This window comes from Fulmarus glacialis, unplaced genomic scaffold (assembly GCF_000690835.1).
Source record: "Fulmarus glacialis isolate BGI_N327 unplaced genomic scaffold, ASM69083v1 scaffold8063, whole genome shotgun sequence".
Classification (NCBI taxonomy): domain Eukaryota; kingdom Metazoa; phylum Chordata; class Aves; order Procellariiformes; family Procellariidae; genus Fulmarus; species Fulmarus glacialis.
In genome coordinates, this window is record NW_009203522.1 from 1 (window position 1) to 19,143 (window position 19,143).

The following is a 19,143-nucleotide window of genomic DNA, read 5'->3' on the forward strand; positions in this document are numbered from 1 at the left end:
GCAGGACCTTGCACTTGGCCTTGTTGAGGCCCAGGTTTGCATGGGCCCACCTCTCAAGCCTGTCAAGGCCCTCTGGATGGTATCCCTTCCCTCCAGCGTGTCGCCCGCACCACACAGCTTGGTATCGTCAGCAAACTTGCTGAGGGTTTCCCACTGTCCATGTCGCCAACAAAGATGTTAAACAGCGCCAGTCCCAATACCGACACCTGAGGAACGCCACTTGTCACTGGTCTCCACCTGGACATTGAGCCATTGACCGCAACTCTTTGAGTGCGACCATCCGGCCAATTCCTTATCCATCGAGAGGTCCATGCATCAAATCCACGTCTCTGCAATTTAGAGACAAGGATGTCGTGTGGGACAGTGTCAAATGCTTTGCACAAGACCAGGTAGATGACGTCAGTTGCTCTTCCCTTACCACCAATGCTGTTACGCCATTGTAGAAGGCCACCAAATTTGTCAGACACGATTTGCCTTAGTGAAGCCATGTTGGCTGTCTCCAGTCACCTCTTTATTTTCCATGTGCCTTAGCATAGTTTCCAGGAGGATCTGCTCCATGATCTTGCTGGGCACAGAGGGGAGACTGACTGTTCTGTAGTTCCCTGAGTCTTCCTTCTTTCCCCTTTTTAAAAATGGGAGTTACGTTTCCCCTTTTCCAGTCAGTGGGAACTTCACCGGACTGCCACGACTTCTCAAATATGATGGATAGTGGCTTAGCAACTTCATCCACCAGTTCTCTCAAGACCCGTGGATGCATCTCATCGGGTTGCATGGACTTGTGCACCTTCAGGTTCCTTCGATGGTCTTGAACCTGATCTTCTCCTCCAGCGGGCAGCTCTTCATTCTCTCAGTCCCTGCCTTTGCCTTCTGCAGCTTGGGTGGTGAGGTTTGTGAAGACTGAGGCAAAAGAGTTGTTGAAAAAGTTGAGTGAAAAAATCTTCTAAGAACACAAAACCAAAATCCAGTACAAACGTTTTCAGTAACAAAAAGTCCTTCTATAATCACTAGTGAATTGTTCCTGGGCTCCACTCTCATTATTGTTTTAAACAGCATTGGTATATCAAATGTGAATGTAAATATTATGTTGTAAATGAAGAGTGGAAGGAAAAAATTGCCGTATTGAAAAGAAGCTGGCTGCTCACTTTGGAAGGGTGTATGAACACTCCAGCTCCAGAGAGGTGCATTAATCTAATCAAGATGCTTGGAGTGAGAATTTTGACAGAGTTAAATAGCAGATTATTCTGCACGCTTGGAAGCCTCTGATGCTCGCCTAGACAGCAAGACTCGGGATGAGCTGAACCATGAACCTGAACTAATATAATGACTTCAAATACTATTCATTTCAATTTCTTTTTCTTCATCTTTAAAGTTTTGCCTTATTTTTTGGTCAAAATAAAAATGTAGCTTTTGAATTAGTTTCCATGTTCACGTTCACAGTATTCAGGTGTAGGTAAATAATTCTTCTTCCACAGAATGTTGTTATGATGTTTATTCCAGTCTGAATTGTTGAAGGAAGACAGCTCTGGTAGTCCTTCTCCCTGCTGTCAGGGGAGGATGCTTTCCTTCACCACCTTGCTGAGTGTTCATTTCAGCTTAGTTTTAAATCTAAAATTCATCAGGGTACAACTAAGAGACTGCTCAAGGGCTTTGTTAATCTCCTTGATATACTCTTTATTTTCCCATCATACTCAGCTCAGCTTTTACTTTCCTTGAATTTATTGTAGTATTCATATCTACCATATGTTCTGCATATGATCTTCATGACTGTAGTTTGTGCAATGCCTGAGCTGAAAGGCAAGCATCCTCTTAGGGTACCTCTGAGGTGGGAGGCATTAACAAAGGGGAGCTGAAGCCCAAGAAACTCAGGGCATTGCAGGCAGGCTGTGGTGGACCAAGGTGTTAAACACAAGCCCTGCCTGTGAAATGAATGAAATGCTTTAAATGTTCCATTTTTACACTGCAGGTTATTTTTGTGGTATGATACTGAGTATGCTTTTGGTTGTCTTGGAAGTAACTACTATATTCATCTCAGAGATGCTGTTGTCCTTGTTGAAGTCCCACTCGCTGAGCTTGGCACTGGGAGACAATAAGCATCTTATTTTCCTCAAACTGGGAAAAGACTTCTAGTTCCTACAGAAAGAAAAGTCCTGAAGCACGTACTGTATTAAAGCCAAGCTCTTTTCCTCTGAAAACTGCAGCATTTGCTTGCATGCAGCGAAGTGTCCAAAGTAGTACTTGGTGTCTGTTTCTGTGCTTAAATGTTTGATGCATCACAGCAAAATTGATACGGCATGTCCTTAAATTGTCCTTTGTCTCCATGGCTATCAGTTCTGTTTCCTTCAGTGGAACTGAGGAGTCAGCACAATCTTAACAGCAAGTTTTCCTAAACTGCCAGTTGCCTGTAGGTAAGGTATAGGAGTGTCTGTCTCAAAATCTGTGCTGTTGTCATATCTATATGATTCTCCTCAGATCAAGTTGTATTCCAAAAATCTGTGGACAATACTTAAAGTCCATTCTATGGATCTGTGAAAAAGAGTAAAAGATTCCTCTCATTTGTGGCTTGCTAATAAGACTAAATTAGCTCTGCTTTGGTTCCTGTTTTATATTGGCCTAGAATAAAACTTGGAATGTTTTGCTGTTAATACAGTATTTTTTCTTTGATAAATTGGAGTCCAAGATGTTGAAAATGTAGTATTTTAAAATCTGTTCTAAGGCTGCAATTCTGTGGTCCATTATGGAATCGGTATGAGAAGGAGGATGTTCTTAAAATCAAATTAGGATTTATCCTTTCGAAAAGAATGATAAGCAAGCTGGTGAGAAATGGTTAAAGTGTTGCTGCTGAGTTACAGACTACCCCCCATCCTCCTCCAGTAGTTGGCTGAGGGAAGACGCAACAAGCTTGGGCAGTCCAAGGCCAAGCTGAGCAGTGCCCGTCTCCTCCTATGTGCTTATCATATGACGTCTTTCTGCGGCACAGCTGTGCCTGAAAGAGGCTCTTAGTGCCTCAGCTCTGCTATTTCTGTCTCTACAACACTGTACAGACAGGTATATCTATCAGTGCACCATTGGTATTCCTGTCTGAAAGGACCTCAAAAGCTGTGTGATTTATATTTTGCAGACTGCATTTTCTTTGAGTCTTATCTCTTTATCCCACAGTAAATTTGGAAGTCTTGGTGGTATAAATTAAAACAATGCATACTTCTCCGCTTACATGAAAATCTTTGTTTTCTTTTAACAGATAAACAATCAGATACTGTATGGAAGAAGTCATCAGAATGCTTCTGCAATCATTAAGACTGCCCCATCAAAGGTCAAGCTAGTTTTCATACGGTAAGAACAGTTCTCATCAAAACATTTGTTTGCACTTTAGCCTATTACATTACATATTTACATATTTAGCCTGTTTTGAAAATGCTGAACTCGCTCAGTTCTCTTTGAAGTGAAATAAACCTTTTCCTTGACTATTTATCTCAGTACTGTTGAAGAGTTCTCCTTAATAATATATAAAAATAAGATCTAATGTGATTGAACGCCTATTTTAGGGGTGTCTGCTGAAGACTTGTGCTGTCCCTCTTGTGTTTGAGAGCACCCTGATAAGAGTTTCTTCCCCTAGAACTTACTAAAGTGCTTTAGGTTGGTTCTGCCAGCACAAAGATGGGGTGGGCAGCTTGCTTTGCCCAGACTGCCAGAAGGGAGTGAAAATGGTGCAGAGGGTTGGGGCTGGAGAGGGAGCTGCTGTGAGGGGAGCAAGCAAGTGTGGATGGAGTGCATGGAGCACGGGCTGGGTGAGTGTGTGAAGGATAGCTTTATGGGCGTCAAAGAGGATTTAAAAGGTGAGCTTAGGCTTATTTGTACAGGCGGGGAACCTGACTTTGAACAATGGGATGGCTTCTGTAGGAGGGAATATGCTAAAACAACCTTTCATCTGCATAAAAATTACATGTGGGCATCTTTTCTTTTACTCCAAGCATGAACATTTTTCCTCTTTGCATGTGAATTAAGGACACCTCCATGCATTCACTCTCTAGTTCAGAAAGTGTTACTCTTATGACCCTGGGCGGGAGGTCTGGGAAGAAGCTGCCTCTTTCCCAGAACTGATATACTTTAATATATTGGAATTTCATAAATGCATCCATTCCAGCTGTGACTTTTGTTGGGCATTTATCCCCATGGCATTTTATAGCGTGGTCTTAACCACCAACATATACATCATACTTGATACTGTTTTATATTCTTCGCTCATACGCAGCTTACCTGTGAACAATGTAATAATCTGTGGGTGAATGCATATAAATGTGTACATTTACTCGCGTGGCTCTGTCTGGTACAGCATACACAGAAATGATGGAAGAGCAGCATTAGTGCAGTGAAGAATGAGTTGCTATACTTGGCAGCACAGAAGATCTGGAGGAGATTAATGATCTTGCCTGCAGCTCCCGTGTTACTTTCCCCAGCTATTGAAAATTAAACGTCATGTACAACAACTCACTCACCATTACTTAATTGCATGTGGAAAATGTGTCTGGTTAGAAGCTTCAGAGGCAGAACCACAACTTAGGAAACCAAAACCCAGGGCTGGGTTTAGTGCTGTTGGGCAGCACGGAAAGCATGGGCTTCTTGCAGCCTGCCCTGCTGCACCGAGCACTGCGGCTGGCTGCAGAGCACTTCGCTCCACAGAGTTGCAACAAAGGGTGTGTGTTAGCTTGAGTTGCCCAAGGACTGGAAATCCTCGGCGCATATTTTGTATCGTGTTTAAGACATAAAGGCCATGTAAGTTCTTAGCCATAATTCCCCTTTTCAGATTCTCTGTGTAGAAGTGGATTTCAAGGCAAAAAGTTGCCTTAATGATCATAATTAGTAGATACTGGAAATACCATTGGATAAATCTTGTCTCTAGAGCTTTAAAAAAAAAGTTTCCATTTTTAAATGCTGCTGCTGAGGTTGTAAACTTATGTCTTCACACTTCCCAAGAGCACACATCTTGTCACTGCTCTCAGCCTTGCGTTAGAGTATGCTGACAACTGATGGGTCTGTTTGCTTGACCTGAGCAGCCATTCGAACAGCAATGAAAAGAAATTCTCCCACTGAGAGAATGTTGTTAGTAATACAACTGGCTCTAACGCAGAGAAAAAACTAATGTTGCCTTTTTTTTTGATATATGGTTAACTTCTCATAGTAAGAGGGGTGTTTCAAAATTTTAGCAAAGCCAAATCAGGCTGTCTTTCTTAAAGGTGAATTTTAAGGAGAAACAAGAATAAGTTTCTTCTCTCATGCAAAAAATATTCCATGAGCCCATTCTGTCTTAGTGCTTCCATGTCCTATACCTTAGACCACAAAACCAGTGGAGGTGATTGACTGAAAACGTGAACCAAAAGACTGTGCCGGCGCAGAAGTCTTGTCTGTGGTGCAGTTTGGTAGGAAAAGTTTTTGCTTGCTGTATGAACTTATTTCAAAATTGTAATATAAAATGGTGGTATTGAAATGTCACTACTTAATGCATTGTGGTGCCAGCTGTAATAAAGAAGAGCAGCAACAGGCATCTTGAATCTCCATCCATCTCTCGTACGTGCATGTGCAATAGCTTTTCCAGCTGAGAACAAAGCGCTGAGTATAGCAGAATCAGCTCTCCTGGTAGGTTTGCTGCTTGGCTGATTTCAGATGTGTTCCTCTGGGCTCTAATGATGTGGAAAGAGCAGGATACCGTTACATTTGTTATGCTTTGAAAATGAGGAGGAGCCAGTTGCAACAGAAATACTACTTTCCTCCTCCTGAGCACTGTTAGCTGTGCAACTTCTTTTAAAGGTAGAAGACCCATAGCATGACATAGCCAAAACACATCCTGGAGCACACAGTAAGAAGAGGCTGCAGCTCACTGTGGCAAAATAATGTGTACTGGAGTTGGGGGAGAAATGGGTTTGGTCTTCATGTGCATGAAGATATTAATATTCTAATTTCACCAGTGAAAGGCCTGAGTAGGCTATAGTTTCCAGAAACACATCATTCTGCAGCCTAAAAAGTTCCTGCGTGCCTGACTGAGCTGACCTGGGACATAAAAGCAAAACTGGTGGGACTCTTGGACTATTACTAAAAAGTGCCCTCTTTGATATCCTGAGGCCTTATTTTCCTCAGATGAAGGATGCTCGGCGATAAGCATACTGCTTTTCGCTTTGAAGCAGGAAATAGCATCAAGGTTTTCCTATTTCTGGTGTTTTGGTTCATGTGCAGGGCAGGGGGATGTTTCCATAAACTCTTTAATCAATTACGAAAGAAGCTCAGAAATTCCTGGGCACAGAAAAACCTTTCTGTGAGAACTGTAAGAACGATCATTAAATAACTTGGATTTTGTTGCACACACATTTATTTTTTTCTAGGAAAAAATAAAGAATAAAAGATGTCCTCAGCCTTTTTGACTTTTTACTAAAATCCTAACTTACCGTCTGCGCTATAAAAATCTGTTCACACTTCTTTTTTTTTATACGCAGGTAGTGTTACAATTGCCTTCCCACCCTTTCCTGCAATTTTTGCCGATGAGACATAGTGCAGTAAGTGCTGTGAGAACCATAGACATCCCCTTATATTTGAAGGCTTCTTGCTCTGGTTTATAAGCATCTTTTCCTCAATTAAGTTGACGGTGATTATTTAAAACAGTTGATTTTGGCCAGATTCCAAAATATAGGTCTTAACACAGCACTGTTTCCCAGTGGTCTCATTAATTACCTGAGCCTGCAATAGCATCTAAAAGATTTGCAGTTATAGTGTCACTTTACTTTTTTTTTTTTTTTTTTTTTTTTGGTAGATTCAGTGCATCTTGTGCTTTGTAGCCTTCTACAGTAACAAATTTGAAGGCATTTAACCTGCTCACCCAGTTTAACAAACAAACAAACCAATTGCCCAAGCACTGCAAGATTTTCCTGAGATGAAATGGCTTGGTCTGAGTGCTTCCTTTGATGAGTGTCCAGTCGCATTTTATCTGACCTCAAAGTCTTACAGCTGCTGCATTAACTTCCAGGCTACTGTAGGAAATACAGCTTGTCTTTTTGATTTCTGGATATCAGAAATAAATAATTGTTTGACTGCAGCTTTCCAAGGCATATAAAGGAGTCTTGCTATGGAAACGCTAGCGGAAGTCAGTGGCAATAGGGCATGTAAAGGTCTTAGCTGTCTTTTGAAATTTTTGATCTGAGTCTCCAACAACAGGAATTAGCCAGGTAGTAACCTGAGAAAGGGACTTTTTTCTTGTAGGAGTCTCTGTGCCCTAGTTCCCAAAATAGAATGGGTTTTGTATCCACTGTGGGTTTTGTTCGTGCATTGTAAGTCCATCCTTTTAAGATGCATAATAAAACAATATAATTAGATTTTACATCTGTAGTAGGAAATCCAGTTTATATCAGAATGCTCTTTTACAGTGAGAATTTTATGATTCAGCAAATTCAATGTTTTTTCCATGCTCAATTAACTGCCTTTAATCTGTTTTGGTGCTTCGGTGTTGGTATAATAAGCAGATCAAATACAGTTTGAATGCTTGAATCAAAGTGAATGCCACTGATTTCAAACCCATTGTGTTCAGTTCTGTGATTCATTCTTTGGTATACCTTTATTCCTTAAAAGAAAATTGTCTTATGCTGTGATAAAATATGAGAAGTGCTTTAAGGATAAAGTATGGTAGGATTTTGCTTATTTAAATACAATCTGTTAGCTGTCCAGAGTCGTCCACACTGCAGTCATTCGTTCCGTTATCATTGCTTTCTGGTGATGGGATTGTAGCTTCTCAGTGAAGCCCACAAATCTCTGTCACCTAACCCCTCCTTCCGTTTCTAGGTGTAATTGTAAAGACTAATCTCTTGTTATTTATGGTGACACACAATGGAGAGATATCCTTATACTCTGAGGACTGGTAAAGCGAGGGCAGTGGCTGGGTCGGCCAGTTCTTGGTGCTGTTTAACACTCTGCATTGCTGTGACTTTGCTCTTCTTTCAGAGCCTCTGTAAGTAATATTGTATGTTGTATGCCAGAGTCTAAAATACTGTCATGCTTTAGAAATTACTTTTGCTTTAAGTTTGTTCTAACTTACATAATTGGTCATATTTTAATAGTATAAACTCTGTTTTTACTTGCATTGATTGTTTAGGTTTTTTCATGTGGGAAAGCTTTAAACATAAGCTCTTGCCAGACACTGTGTGTGCAAGTTTGAACTTTTCCTGTTTTCTTCAGAGCTGTTTCCTCCTTGCTGTCATACACATGTGGGAACAAGTGCACGGTTGAGGAAGTTAAGTAATTTGGGCTCTTTCAAACCTTTGATGACCTAAGCTGCAGTTTGTATGAATGTTACTTGTTCATTTAAAATACCTGTAAGCATTTGGCTCTCACATAGTTAGGAGTGGATGGAGGGGAAATGGAGAACAAGACTGTTCTTGCTGTTAGTAGGAGAGATTTTTCAAGAAGATGCACAATACAAAGGTCTTGCCTTCACACAGCTGAAGGAAAAATCCAGTGTGCCTTTTCAATGTCCAATTTTCCTGCAGCTCCTCTTTTCCAAAGGAACATCTAGAGGAGAACAAAGATGAGAAACTATGAGATCCTGACCTGATTTTTCTTTTTTTTAATAGGATGAGGGCAGTATAGGTTTTCAATAATCTGCAGGGCTTTATGCCCTGGTGTCACAACCAGTGGGAGTCCTAAGGGTTACTGGGCAAACATTCATTCACTTGCTCTCCAAGATCTGTTCCAACTAAGATGTCATGCAACTGCATACAAGCTGTTGGGTTTTTCTCATGATTCTTGATGTACTCTGTATTCCCAAAAAGCATCCACAACCCCTTACAAAGCTGTTGTCAAATGATCTTTTGGTGTTGATGATGTGTGTAGTTGCAGATAGTTTGGCAGGAGGTTCATCTCCTTTAGTTTAGACATTTAGAGGTCATCTGGACTTCTGTGATGAGTGACAGTTGTCAGGAACCTCCACAAAGCAATTCAGTTCATCCTGTCCTAAATTAGGTCATTTAGGTGTTGGGACGAATTGCCCTTCTGAGTGGATCTGGTTTGGGATTTGTCTTGATTTTGCACTGATCATAGAAGAAGTTTGGACACTATCTTAGACAAGATGCTCTGCTTTAGACAGGTAATGAATCTCATTCAGCATATTCAACAAGTATTTTCTTAGCATTGCATGACAGTGAGATTATACCATCACAAACCTGAGAGACGTAAGAGTAAGTAAAATGGAGAACAGAAGATGTCCTCAAAGGAAGGCAGGGAACTTGAATTCAAGAATTACAAGTCTGAGGTTGATGAGCAAATGAAAAAAAAATCCTGAATTTGGCTGAGGCTGTGACTTCTGGTTATCGTCTTTAGAAAGATAACTTTCTGAACGCTTCATAGACCATTCCAGCTGTGTGTGACATTCCTCCAAAGTGCCAGAGACAGCTTTCTGATAAGCGCAGCACAGCGTTGCAGGGCAGCTTAGCTGAAGCCTTACAGCACACAACTTTAACTTCCCTTCAGGCTTACTTTCTGCAGTGTGGAATGAGTAATCCCTTTAGATTTTTATGTGCATATTGCTCTCTTAAGGCTTTTTTTGTGCCAAGTGTTTATGATAGTTAATTATTAGCCAATAATCACTGTATTTGTCTTTGCTTAAGCTGCACATCTCCCCCGACATCAGAGGTGCAGTTGTTAGATGGAGCAAAACATCAGAAGTTCTTCTTTTTGGTCAGTGAGAAAGGACGGGGAATGTCCAGGGGTCCTATTTAGGCTAGAAAGGAAGGAAAATGTAGTCAAGTATGGCAATCTAATCAAATAAATCTGAAAGGGTATGAGCTTTTCTAAAGTTTAAAGAGTCTTTGCCACTTACATATGACTTTGATCCTGCTTCCTGTGATCCTTTGCGGTGAGGGAAGCTTCTTGTTTCTTCAGTATTGAGCTATAGTTAGTGATGTTGGTGCAAGCAATAGGCACTCTAACCTCCAAGCAGATCTAATTGCCATTTTCGCTCAGAAACTCATCCTGAGAGGTTAGAAGCAATAAAAGTATCTGTGAGAGGAGTGATGAATTCCTTCCCTATTCAGTTTATATGTAACTGATGAAATATAAACAGCTCTCTGGTGCACGAGCTCAGCGAGGAGGTGGGCTGCCGTCCCAGCATCTTATGCAAACCGGTATGAGAGCTGGAACAAGAGCGGTGGATGTTTATCATTTCTGCAGATAATGGAGGGGGAGCGTCTGAGCCTCCCTTCTGTATAAATTGCATTGTACATTGCTTTGACCCTGTGAGTATGAAGCTGTCTTGACTGTGAAGGGTTTAGACATCTTAACCTCAAGCAGTATTGAGCACTGGTAACTGAGAACAGTTTTCTCAGAGATGGTTATGTAGCGACTATTGGCAAATACATTGAATGCTGATTTGCAGTCACTGAAATTTGAATATGATGTACAGACTTCTAAGCTGTCTGCTCCAGCATCAAAAGAAAATGATTGCTCCTTTTAGTTGTAAATAAATTCATTGAGGACACTTATGGAAGTGGAGAGCAGAAAGAGCAATTTATTATTAGATCTGTCACTTTAAAATATGTTCCCACTTTGATTCTGCTTTGAAGCATTCGCCTTTGAAGCAGCATTAAAGTATTTAAATATGTACGAGTCCTAGCAGGGGGAGATTAGAAGTTGTGACACTTTGTAACCTTGGGTTTTTTATTTTTTGCATTTTTTTTTCCAGGGAATTACTGTAAGTGTTTTTTTATTGCTTGAAATAAAAATGGCCATCCATTTAAAACTGCATAAAAATGTTTGCCCAGTGATTGGAAAAAAAATATTTTGTGTGTGTATATGAAGTAGAAACTAATTTGTATAATTCATGACACCCCACTTTATGATGCAGATCATGAAGCTTGTGTATAGCAATTTTTAGAATGACATTTCTTAGAAAATTTTATATGTACCTTGTTATTTTCAAGTTTGCTCCTAATTGCAAGGTATGCAGCATGCATTTTAAGCTACAGAAGTGTTGTTAGTTTTCATGCTGTTTGTGCTTCGTATAAACTATTGTCAGAAAAATCTCTACAGTCAAGTAAAAATTGCTGGGACTCTTAGACACCTTACATTTGCGGATTTATTCTTATAGGTTAGAAAAGCAACGTAATTAGATCGATGTCTCATGAAGGTGAGAGGAGGAAAAATGTCGTTGCCTAATATGCCTTACGGGGTAAAATGCACTTGGAAATTGTGAAAAGCTTATGAAATTCATGGGCTTGATCTGTGCATTCCTCAGATTTCTGTCTTGGCCCTGTGCACACATGTTTCTGCATCATGGGCCACTTTGGTTCTGATCTTAGCATGGTTTCTGACTCTCGCAAGGCTTTGAGCAGGGCCAAGAGGAGAGGCTGGGAGCAGGTACAAAAATGAGCAGCACAGAACCAATTCCTTTGAACTGTATGGCTGTTTGGTTGAAGATAAGTAAATGAATTCACCAACCTTTGCCTGCAGGATTTATCATTTCAAGTGCCTGTGACTGAATTTCCCATACGCTGCTCTGCTGAGAGCAGTGTTGTCTTTCAGTGCTCATAACATACTAGCTTCATGTGTTTAACTCTTGAGGAGTAAAATGAGACTTTTTTCTTACAGGCACTTCTATAAAATGTTTTTAAACACACACTAGTCTAATATTTTATTCCAGAAATTAAAGAGGAAAAAATTGCGCTTGTGTTACGGTGACCTGGAAGGTAGATAAAACCACAAATCAAACCCAGAAGACCCACTGCATGAGAAGTCATTTTCTTTCATCTCAAGTTCTGTATCTGCAAAGCAGCAGTGTTACTGATTCCTCCTCTCTCTTGTTTTGGCGAGCGGAGGCTCTGTGGTAGTACTGAATCTTTAGCAAAATGGGGTTTGCATCATGTTCCTGGCTTCTGTTCACCCCAAAAATAAAGAGGCGCATCAATACAGTTTTTGAAGCAAATTCGGAGTCATTTTTTAATATGCCTCAGATTTGCCTTAAACAAAATCGCTGAAATCTTATTTTACTTGGTTAGATTTTACAGAGGCCAAAAAAACCGCAGAGCTAATTCCATAAGCCAAATAATTTTAAATGGCAGTTGAGGAAAACCATTAGCAAGGCAGAATGCTATTTAATAAAAAAAAGGCTTTTGAAAGTAACAGAGTAATCAGATGTTGACTTAGGAATGCATTTTAAAGAGGACAGAGGAAAAGATACCATACATAATAAGCATCTTCGAAAAAGAATGCACTTTATGTATAGGGGGAATCAATGTTCATCTGTTTGGTTTTTCTCCCTACATTTTTTAAAAGTTCTTCCAAGTTTTTACATTGAATCTTTTAGAAAAGACCACAGCAAATATGAACAAAAAGGAAAAAGCAATCCGTCGTATTAAAACAGGTATTATATTTCAGTAATGTGAATGTTAGACTATAAACAAGCAGTTTACAAATGTAGACGCTGTTAGAAGAGGCTAAGGAAGTATTAGCACATCTATCGATGTGTAGGCACCATATATACTCCAACTGCATCCTCTGATAATCCACACAAAACTAGATTTCCAAAGAATGTGACGTCAATACATCCCAGATGAAACTACTGTGGTGCCAAGAAGGGATGTAATCTGTTAGCTAGCAAAGAACACAAGCAAAAATGAAGTGCTTTTCTAAGCTTTAACTTCTGGTAAGAAACAGTTAACCTTTTATGCTAGTAAGAGTATTTTCTTCATGGGCAAAACCAACTCAAAAGAAGAGTTTGACCGTTACGGTTTAGTGTGTATTATGTTGTTGTGTTGTGTGTTTTACAGAAGTGAAGATGCAGTCAATCAGATGGCTGTTACTCCTTTCCCATTACCTTCCAGCTCCCACTCTTCTATTGAGGTAAGGTTTGTGGGTTGTTTTTTTTAATTACGGATTGCTAAATTAGATAGATTAATCACAATTAGCAGTTCATTATAAATTCAAGCACCTTGTCTAATTAAACCCTCAATCATAAAATGCATTGGGTAGGACTTGACCTAATAGGCATATTATCCCTGTCTCTTTTTTTATTGATCTCATCGTTACTGAAAGGGCTGGCATGGCATTAACGACAGGTATTAAACAGGTTATTGCTGTACAGGAGGAAGAAAAGTCTCCAAATGAAAACCTTGCTATCTCCTATTCTGTTCCTTTTTCAGATGGTTAGAGTAGTTGTGGTGAGGATCTTTCGCCTGGAACATGGATATCCTCCTACAGGAGAGAAATGAGCATTTTTCAGGGGAAAGCTCCCACCTTCTAAGTTCCTTTTCCCCCAGAATACCCTCCCATCATCATCTCTAAAAATGAAGTAGGAATGACCAGTAACTAGGTGTGGTAAAAGAGATCACTGTGTACGTGGTTTGCATTACAAGAGTCCCTTGAGACAATCCCAGCCTAACTGGGAGCCCTGGTCCACCACTTTGTCCTGTGCCCCAGCATCGGACTCTCTCATTCCCGCTCATTTTCTTCCTGGAAGAGCAGACGAGGGCTGTTTAGGCAGTGAGCTCCAGTACACAGTATACACATTGTAGCATTCAGTCTTCCAATGCAAAAACTTCCTTTGTGTGGTAATCTTACCAATGTTTTTCTTAATTATAGTTGCTATCTCAGCCCCAGTGTAGACCGATTGCTCTCTTGTGCACCATGAATCCCTGCAGTGTCACCACATTGTTATCATTTTGACATCTCAATATGGTGTAACTAAATTTTCTAGATAAAGTACATGGTTAGCCTTGCTGTTGCTTTTTAATTCTATTTCTATTTGAGCTAATAAAGCAAAAGATGTTTTATAATTCAATTGGGGTTTGGTCCTGCCTTGAATTGATAGATTCATGTGCATTGAACTCCTGGTATTTCAATAAGCATTACTGTGATCCCACAGCACTAGGTAACGCTGGATGAATCTCCTGTTCGCACGCTTGCTATTGCTTTCCAGATTATCTTACCACTGATGGCTACTTCCATACAGGCGTAGTGTGTACAGTGCAAGAGCTGCTTAGTTTTTGTTTGGATCTGAGTCATTTGTGAACAGTGCTTTGGCTTTTCGTTCTCTCCTCCATAAAAGCATCATGTCCCAGGTGCAGCTGGTGAATTGCAAATTACTCTACAATTTACAGAGCCCAAGTTCGTTTTATTTTTGTTGACTCTTTAATACCTGCATTTGTTTCCCAGCTTTGTTTAATGTTTATGTCTTCAGGATGAACCACAAAGCTTTGTTTAGGCAAATTCTGTGCTGTGGTCAAATGACTGTAATTAGACTTTACCAGCATGTGGAAACCAAAGTGCTCAGCCTCATGTGCAACATTTGCCTTCAGAGGTAGATGCTTGTGGGTTGAGATTCATGCATTAATGGCAAGCTCTTACTATTTATGTTGTGTCTGTTATATAAGTAAATGCAGGTTTTTACTGCTAGCTAGTATCTTTTTATTACATAAAGTAAATGTAACCAAAAGATACTGTTGTTGTATAGAAATTTACATTGCTTTGCTTTGTCAGCTGTTCGTGTCTTTAAATAAAGCCAAACAAAACTGACTGTGCATTATATCTTGAAATTGTATCTTCAAATATCTTTGAAATACCAAATAAATATTTAACGTTGTGTGCTACATACACTGTACATGAAACTTACCAGACCACATTAAATAGCCTGGCTAGTGTAACAGAATATCGGGGTGCCATAGTTACCATGTACTATTGTGTTAATTTTCGTCATCTTATCTCTTTATCTTCATTAAGGTATTTTAATATAGAAAGTGATAAACAGTAAATATGCCTTAAAACAGGGTCCTGCTTCATTGCATGGAGTTGCAGGACAGGATAAGACTATGTTGTGGTGTAATACTGTGGGCAAGCCACTGGAAGCAAAGTATATTAAATACTAATTACTGTAAAATATCTGTTTTTAAAAAGTTTCATTCATCAGAAAGCTACAGAATGAAATAGTTTGTTGCAATACTGAACAAAGTGAGCCTTTGTACGAATGCAGAGGTACTTCACCTGCGCAAGTGGCGGTCGAGACATTAGCGTAATTCTCATTGTGCACTTAAATGTAAAATGTCTAATGAAAATTCAGAAATAATTTTACTGGTAGGACTGAAGATCTTGAAATTTGATTTGTTGCACATAGTCCATTTTGCTTTGCAAGAGAGAACAGCTCCAAATTTGGATCAAAGGCTTAAGTGTATTGAAACTATTTTAAAATAAAGTAAATCAAAATAATAGATCAAAAATCTTTTAAGATTCAGGACCTGGTTGGTTTAAAAAAGGGAAGGAGAATTAACACGTTAAATTTTAGATGTAACCAAATTAGTGATAATCTAAACTTTAAATTCTAACTTAACGTTTTTCCTGAAAAGATGCCATTTCCTATCTATCTCAACTTTAATTGTCAGTATGGGAAGGAAATAATTTTTTATGGCAAGCATATGCTTCTTAAATATATGCTAGTTATTATCTAGAGGAAAAAACAGAAAATCCTGATCAGACAAGCTTTTCTGCTGAATATGGTGCTATTTTATATTTCAAGGACCATTTTTGTTGGGAATCCTCTACAGAAAGAGAAAAACTTCATGCAGGAGAAAGTTCTGGAGCACATCTTCGTGAAAATACTTGTGTCTTTGGGGCCATTCCCTTCATTTGCAGGTTCTCCAGTAGTTGTCAGTGAATGTCGTTTGCAGTATTCTCACAGTAATGCAGAACTACCTGAATCCTGAGGCTACGTTTGCACTTCAAGTTGAGGATTGTGCTCTGGTGCTGACTTAAGCCTGCTGAGCTTGGTGGCCATGTGCTCTAGCCAGAAGAGCTTTGGCTTTACCGATTCCTCCGGGGTGGAGCTCTCAGTCCTGCTCTACCGACCTGTTCAGACTGTGTGAAGGAAACTGGGCTTCCTTTAATGTGCTGAGCATGCGTGAGACTCTCCGTCCCTCTCGAAGTCTGGAGAAGGCCTCTTAACACAAACTCGGCAGTTTTGACAGTTGATAGGGATTAGTCTGGCCTTGAAAGTTGACCCAGATCTGTACCTACGTGCTAGCATTGGACTACCTCGTGGTACTTCGGGCCGGCTAAGTACAGACCAAGGTCTGTCTTTCAAAACTTGTATCGCTTATTTGTCACCTGACATTAGGATGCTTTAATTGTGGATCTTTTTACTTTTTCATGCTGCTACTTGTTTAGAAAAACAAAAGAAAAGGTAAAATAGTCTAATTTTTTTTTTTTTAGCTGTTATGGGGGATCATAGCTCTGTTTAAAAACTGTTATCAATCCTTTCTACCAGGATCATGGTGGCACGGAACCTGCAAGCAGCGAAGAAGACCCGAGTTTGGAAGTTGTCATGAAGAGCTTGACTGATGAGGAATCCAACAAAGCTGTATGTCACTTAAAGCGATATTTAATGATGATTAGAACTTAGAAAATGGAGGCTCATTGGCTTGATTTGTTTTCTCTCCACCTTTGTGTTGGAGTATTACAGCACACTGTCGTCAAATAATATTCAGTACATGTAAGAGCAGAATCAAGCTCTTAGCTTTACATACGTAGACTGTTTTCATGAACTAAGCAGTCAGTATAATTTGTTAAAATATTGAGATAAGAGGTTTTATGTAGCATTTTGGCCCTCTCTTGAGTTCTTTCTCAGTGAGGGAATTGAGTTTCCACTCTTGCCATCCATGTGTGACAAACTTCAGAAAAAAGCGTGGTCTGTAATTCATACTCTTATTCATATTCATAGCTTCATAAATTCTAAGGCCAAAATGTCTACTATCATAATCTAGTCTTGCCTCCTGAATAACATAGCTGTAGAGTTACTCTCAGTAATTTCTACATCAAGCCCATAACTTCTGGTTTAATGTGGTACTGTCAGTGTGCACTGTAATAAATACTGAACTTCTCATTGATACAGATGGAGTTTTTTGTTTAATATGTCAGGATTGTGCATTAGCAGAAATCTGAAAGTCCTTCAGGGTGCAGCTCTAATCTCTTTTTTTGGACTCTACGTTAGAAGTTTAAAATGGAAAACTACTAAACATGCTGAAGAGTGACTAACCTAGAGGTACATAAAATTTGCTGAGACAGTCTTTTTGTCCAACAGCCTACTCCTTTTTCAAGGAGTGCCTTGGCTGAGGCTTGCTGTGCATGCACAGTTTGTGTGTGCTGTCCTCAACTAAGGAAACCTGACATTTCTGGATTTTTTTTTTTCTTCTTCCTGCTCCATCATGGGTTTTGCAAATATGAATTGAATATACATAATGTTCTGTAGCTAGTAAATATTTAGTTAACGAGCCTATGAACTCCAAGAGTTAGGAAGTGTTATGTGCTATTCAAGCATCAGAATTAACTGCCGATGTAAAATGGGTTGGTTTGTGTTCCTAATGGATTACAAAAACGTTGGATTATTTGTATTTGGTAGCCTTGTGCAAAATCCTCCTTTGATGCGCTGGAATATAAATGAATCAGAGTTTTATTGTATGTATTTACAGGTGTAATTCACCTGGTTTTATTGCTGTTCTTGCTCAACTTGGCAAGAAACTTATGAGGGATTAAAAGGTAATATAAAAAATTGCTCAAAGACTGAAGTGGATAAAAATATATAATATGTGTTATACAAAAATGAACTCTTGGTGTAGGATATTATGCTGTGCAGCTTTTTGAAAGGTATTAGAGGAAGCACGAAGTTAATGGGGAAAAAAAAATTTTGCAGCAATCCAAGATAAGAGTGGAGGGAAGATGCCGCTGGAACAACAGGGAACCCAGAATATATTGGCAGCTTCTTTTCTAACTTGAAGAAAGAAAGAAGGGAACTGTGGAGCCAAAGGGTAGAAGTTACAGTATTTTAGACTGAAAGGTAAAAAGAAGAAAAAGGTAAAGCATTGGTGGTAAGAGTTGTCCAGAACAGGGCAATGGCAGAAAGGTAAGAGAAGGCAAAGGCATGGATTTGTTGAGAGCCTCTAGGTGAAGAGAACATCAGTATAGTACTTAGTTTTTCTTTCCCGCTGTCCATGCCAAGTTCTCTCATTTGTCCACTTAAATTGTTCATATAACAGCAACTGGCTGCTACAATTTACTTTTTATCTTTGGAATTCAAAATGCTTTATCCAGCAGGCCAGTATTATTATCCCTGCTGCAGCACAGAGGGGAAGCGACCTGTCCCGGGTCACTGGCGAGACCAGGAGGCAGTGAGTGTGTCACTCTTCTGGCTGCTGCCTAGCCCTGCCTTCATTCAATGGATATTTACTTAGAGGTGACTCACTGATTTTTCCATTAGATAAACAGATACTGAAAAGTTAAGGGCTAGGAGATGGATTTAGGAAAGTATTCAAATACCTGCAGATCCATAGCAAAGTACTCAAATGCTTATAGATCCTACTGCTCATTCCATAATGCCTTCAGTTGGGCCAGCCCTTGGTTTAGAGGCATAAATAGATGAAAAATAATGGCGAAAGCCAGTTTCATAATTTCAGAGTTTTCTTTCAATCAGGATTTTAAAACTACGTGGCAAATATTTCTAAGTGTATCTTATTTTTGTAAATGCTGATGGTTGTGATCAGTCCCTTCTGACCAGAAGGAAATGGGTTTGTAGTCATATTGACATTAAGACTTCGATACTGCAGTGCAGTACAAGACAGCTCGTTATTTTGAAGAAAAGACATTTCTCTTGCAGTCTTTTAGTCTTTGAGGCAAAAGAAAACAGTGCCGTGTTTTTCATAGCATGACGGTTGCTACTAGAGCCTAATGCTACTTCACCATTGTTATTGAATTTCTCAGTCATATGTCAGAAGAAATCAGGAATGTAAAAGTCAACAAGTAAGATCAAGTTCACTGAGTAAATAAAAAGTATGTGCTTATCAGCAGAGATCTTCCACAAGTATGTACAGCTCAAAGCACGGGCAGGATGTCTCACCAAGTGACAGCTGTAATAAAAAAAAAATTAAAAAATTCACATAATTCTCTATTCATTTGTTGCTGATAAATTTGTCAGTCTCTCCCAAGATACTTTTTGTTGTCACTTCATCACTTTAAAAAGTATAAAGTTATATAACGGACATCATTGTAGACTTGGATGATAAGAGGGGGGAAAGAAAACTTTATTTCTGAACTGGAGCCAGTGGAAGTGTTAGGCAAAGTCTGCATGCTTATTAGCTG

The 19,143-nt window shown here is 39.5% G+C and overlaps 1 protein-coding gene across 1 annotated transcript in view; it reads left to right on the plus strand.

Annotated features, from left to right (window-relative positions):
• Positions 1-3,238: 3,238 nt before the first annotated feature.
• LOC104074517 (inaD-like protein) overlaps positions 3,239-19,143 on the plus strand; it is a gene marked incomplete at its 5' end in the record, with an annotated part of 51,376 nt that continues 35,471 nt past the window's right edge. Inside the window, 3 exons of the mRNA XM_009574662.1 lie at positions 3,239-3,330; positions 12,795-12,867; positions 16,280-16,372. Of these exons, the coding sequence (XP_009572957.1) occupies positions 3,239-3,330; positions 12,795-12,867; positions 16,280-16,372 (258 nt within the window). The remainder of the gene's footprint in view (positions 3,331-12,794; positions 12,868-16,279; positions 16,373-19,143) is intronic.